This window comes from Cucumis melo, chromosome 10 (assembly GCF_025177605.1).
Source record: "Cucumis melo cultivar AY chromosome 10, USDA_Cmelo_AY_1.0, whole genome shotgun sequence".
NCBI classification, from domain to species: domain Eukaryota; kingdom Viridiplantae; phylum Streptophyta; class Magnoliopsida; order Cucurbitales; family Cucurbitaceae; genus Cucumis; species Cucumis melo.
In genome coordinates this window covers 10962045-10965078 of record NC_066866.1, presented here as the reverse complement: position 1 = coordinate 10965078, position 3034 = coordinate 10962045, and the positions used below count along the sequence as shown (strand labels likewise).

Below are 3034 nucleotides of genomic sequence, written 5' to 3'. Positions count from 1 at the left end.
AAGTGGCAAAGTATTTACACTATATAAAACAATTCCAAAAATGAAAAAAAGCCTAGAGGCCCACCATGTAAAATACAAAAAATGCCCCGTTAACAATGCACGTAATATATTTGGTAACGCGATTTGGTACACGATCGTTTAGATTTGTTTTTTCAATTCTATCGTTTAATTTGGTTACACGATCGTTTAATTAATTGGGTTACACAATCGTTTAGATTTGAGGTTCCAAATCTAAATGAGTTTTTTTTCAAAATTTGGTATACGATCGTTTAGATTTGGCTACATGATCGTTTAGATTTGACTACACGATCGCTACCTCAAATTTAAATCTTTTTTTTTTCAAAATTTGGTATACTATCGTTTAGATTTGGCGATCGTTTAGATTTGAAATTTTAAAATTTGGTATACGATTGTTTAGATTTGGCCACACGATCATTTAGATTTGGCTACCTAAATTTAAACGATTTTTTTTCCAGGTTTTGGTATAAGCGATTTTTTTCAATATTTTTTATACACAATCTTTTAGTTTAGTTACCCTAATTTAAATGTCTAACCAATTTTTTCAAGATTCTTTATACATCATCTTTTACATTTGGTTACCTAATCTAAACGTAAAATAAGAAAAGAAGAAAGACGATACGATGTATGCAGTGAAAGAAAAAAAAAAGAGGTAAAAGAAGAAAGAATAAGAAAGACATGTACGTACGTAAAAAGAAAATATTGAAAGAAATCCCAGTTAAAAAGAAGAGTGCATAGAAATAACTTTATAGGCTTCATTACACGGGCCCTAAATATTCTGTCAAATTAATTATTTTTCTCTAAATCTTTTTTAAATCAATTACGCTAGGTCATGGGATTTTAGTTGTGGGCTTCTACAAGTACTTTGAAATTGGCCTAAAGTTGGGAAATTTTGTAAAGGCCCAACGTATGTGATGAATTGGTTTGGGTCCAATAAGCATTCTAAACCGACAAAACCTAATAATCTCAGTTCCGTCGGGTTACCGATCTTTTACTTTTTTAGTTGCGTTGCGCCTCCCTCCCTTCTCCCACCTCACGATCTACGCCGCCGCCGCCTCCTTCTCAGATTCAGCTCTCCATCAGGTTTTAAAATCTCAAGGTTAATTTGAAGAATGGTTTGCAAATTTTCTGTGAGGTTGTTGAATATTTGTGTGTCCTCCCTTTGTAAATCTCAGCAAATGCAGAAAGCTGAAATTGCAATAACAGACGCCATTCGGTTAGGAGTTCTACCTAATGTAGTAACGTACAACTTTTTGATTCATGGATATTGTCAATTTAGGTGCATGGATGCTGCTTATTCTGTTCTTTATAGAATGAGAGAAGCTAGTATTAGTCCAAATGTGATTACTTATAATTCTTTGATAGCTGCTGCAACTAAGAATGGTTCATTAGAACAATCCCTTAATCTGTTTGAAGAAATGCTTCAATTAGGTATCACTCCTGATGCATTGTGTTACACCACTTTGATGCAATGTTACAACAAGATGGTAAAGCCAGATGAAGCCAATAGGGTTTTTGAGGGGATTCCATTGTGCATTAAAGTTACTGCTTGCCTGCTTGAGAAGTTGAAGGAAGGTTAGTCCAAACAATGCGCCAGATTATTGAAAAACAAAATCAAATGGCCACAACGTCAAACCAGTAAATCCACAAGTCACAAAACGACTAATACCTTGTCTCCCACTGAAACGAAGACGATAAGGTTTGAAGAGTCATCAACGCGTCCATCTGGATGGCCGTCGACACCCCATACTTCGTTCTTCCGGATTTACAGGTGAAGCACCGAAACTCAAAACGGAAATACTCTTGGCTCCACTCTTTCATCGACCATCTGGATCCTTATTCTGTATCATATCCCAAAATGGGTTTTTAACTTTGAAAGCCAATTTATTTGATGATTAATGAATGGGTCACGCAAGCTTCCACGGCCAATGCCATGAGGTGACCCAACTGCATACTTCATTGGTTGAATGTTCTGACTTCATATGTACGTTTCAGTTATCAAAAATATATATTTTTTTTTGTTTTACTAGTTTCCAATGTTTTAATGTGGACGCCTTAGATCATAAATTTCAGAACAATCTTGTGTTTGTTTGTTTTTCTTTTTCTTTTTTCTTTTTTCTTTATATATTTATTGTATCTCGTGTTTTTTTAAACCACTATATTCATCTTGCCAAATTAGTTTTTAAAAGATACTGTCTGTTTTCAAAATGTTGCTTTCCTTTTTAAATCATTGGTTAAGATTTGAACTAGTGTTTATAAGATAATTTTGAAAAACAAAATAAAAGTATAATGATTATGGTATGGATTTTATGTAATTCGTTCTTACCTTTGTTCATTAGTAATGACCATCTATCTAAGGCTTATTCCTTTTGATCCATTAGAACTCAGAAATCATTAATAATAATTTGGAAAAGAAATGACCATGCAAGAGCATGTGACTATCTGAATTGATATATGTTTGATCATCGAGTAAAGATGGAAAAGAATTAGTAGTTAAGAGGAAGAAGAGAACCTAAATGGCCATAAATATGAAAAATGAGTTTTTTAAACATTTATAAATTTATAGCTAGTACTAACCCACTTAACCCAATGGTCGGCAAAATTATTACCAATGAGCTTGAATTCATATTTTTTAGAAAATCATGGTTAGGTCCCGTCAATTTCCCAAGGAGGAATTTACATCCATGGGAGGAATGACCTAAGAAAGACGTTAGATTTTAGTGTTTTAAAATGTATGTAACGAGAATATAAAGAAAATTATTTTTAGTTCCAAGTTTCGAAGAACATGTACTTTTGGTCCTTGCGTTTTGAAAATTGATATTTTTGGTCTTCAGGTTTATAACAATAGTCTCATTTGGTCCACGAGTTTTCAAAATATATCTCTTTAGTTCATGAATTTGGTTTACAAGCTCGTAAGTGGATTTTATGTTTGATTTTTTTAAAATAATAATATGAGATTTTATGTATGATATTTAAAATTAAAAAAAAAATAGTTTTAGAGAATGATATTGTTGCG

The 3034-nt window shown here is 32.6% G+C and overlaps 1 protein-coding gene across 1 annotated transcript; it reads left to right on the top strand.

Annotated features, from left to right (window-relative positions):
• Positions 1–970: 970 nt before the first annotated feature.
• LOC127151283 (putative pentatricopeptide repeat-containing protein At4g17915) lies at positions 971–2044 on the top strand. Its single transcript, XM_051090752.1, has 2 exons — positions 971–1101; positions 1194–2044. The coding sequence occupies exon 2, from the start codon at positions 1197–1199 to the stop codon at positions 1596–1598; it is 402 nt and encodes a 133-aa protein (XP_050946709.1). The 5' UTR covers positions 971–1101; positions 1194–1196; the 3' UTR covers positions 1599–2044.
• Positions 2045–3034: the final 990 nt, after the last annotated feature.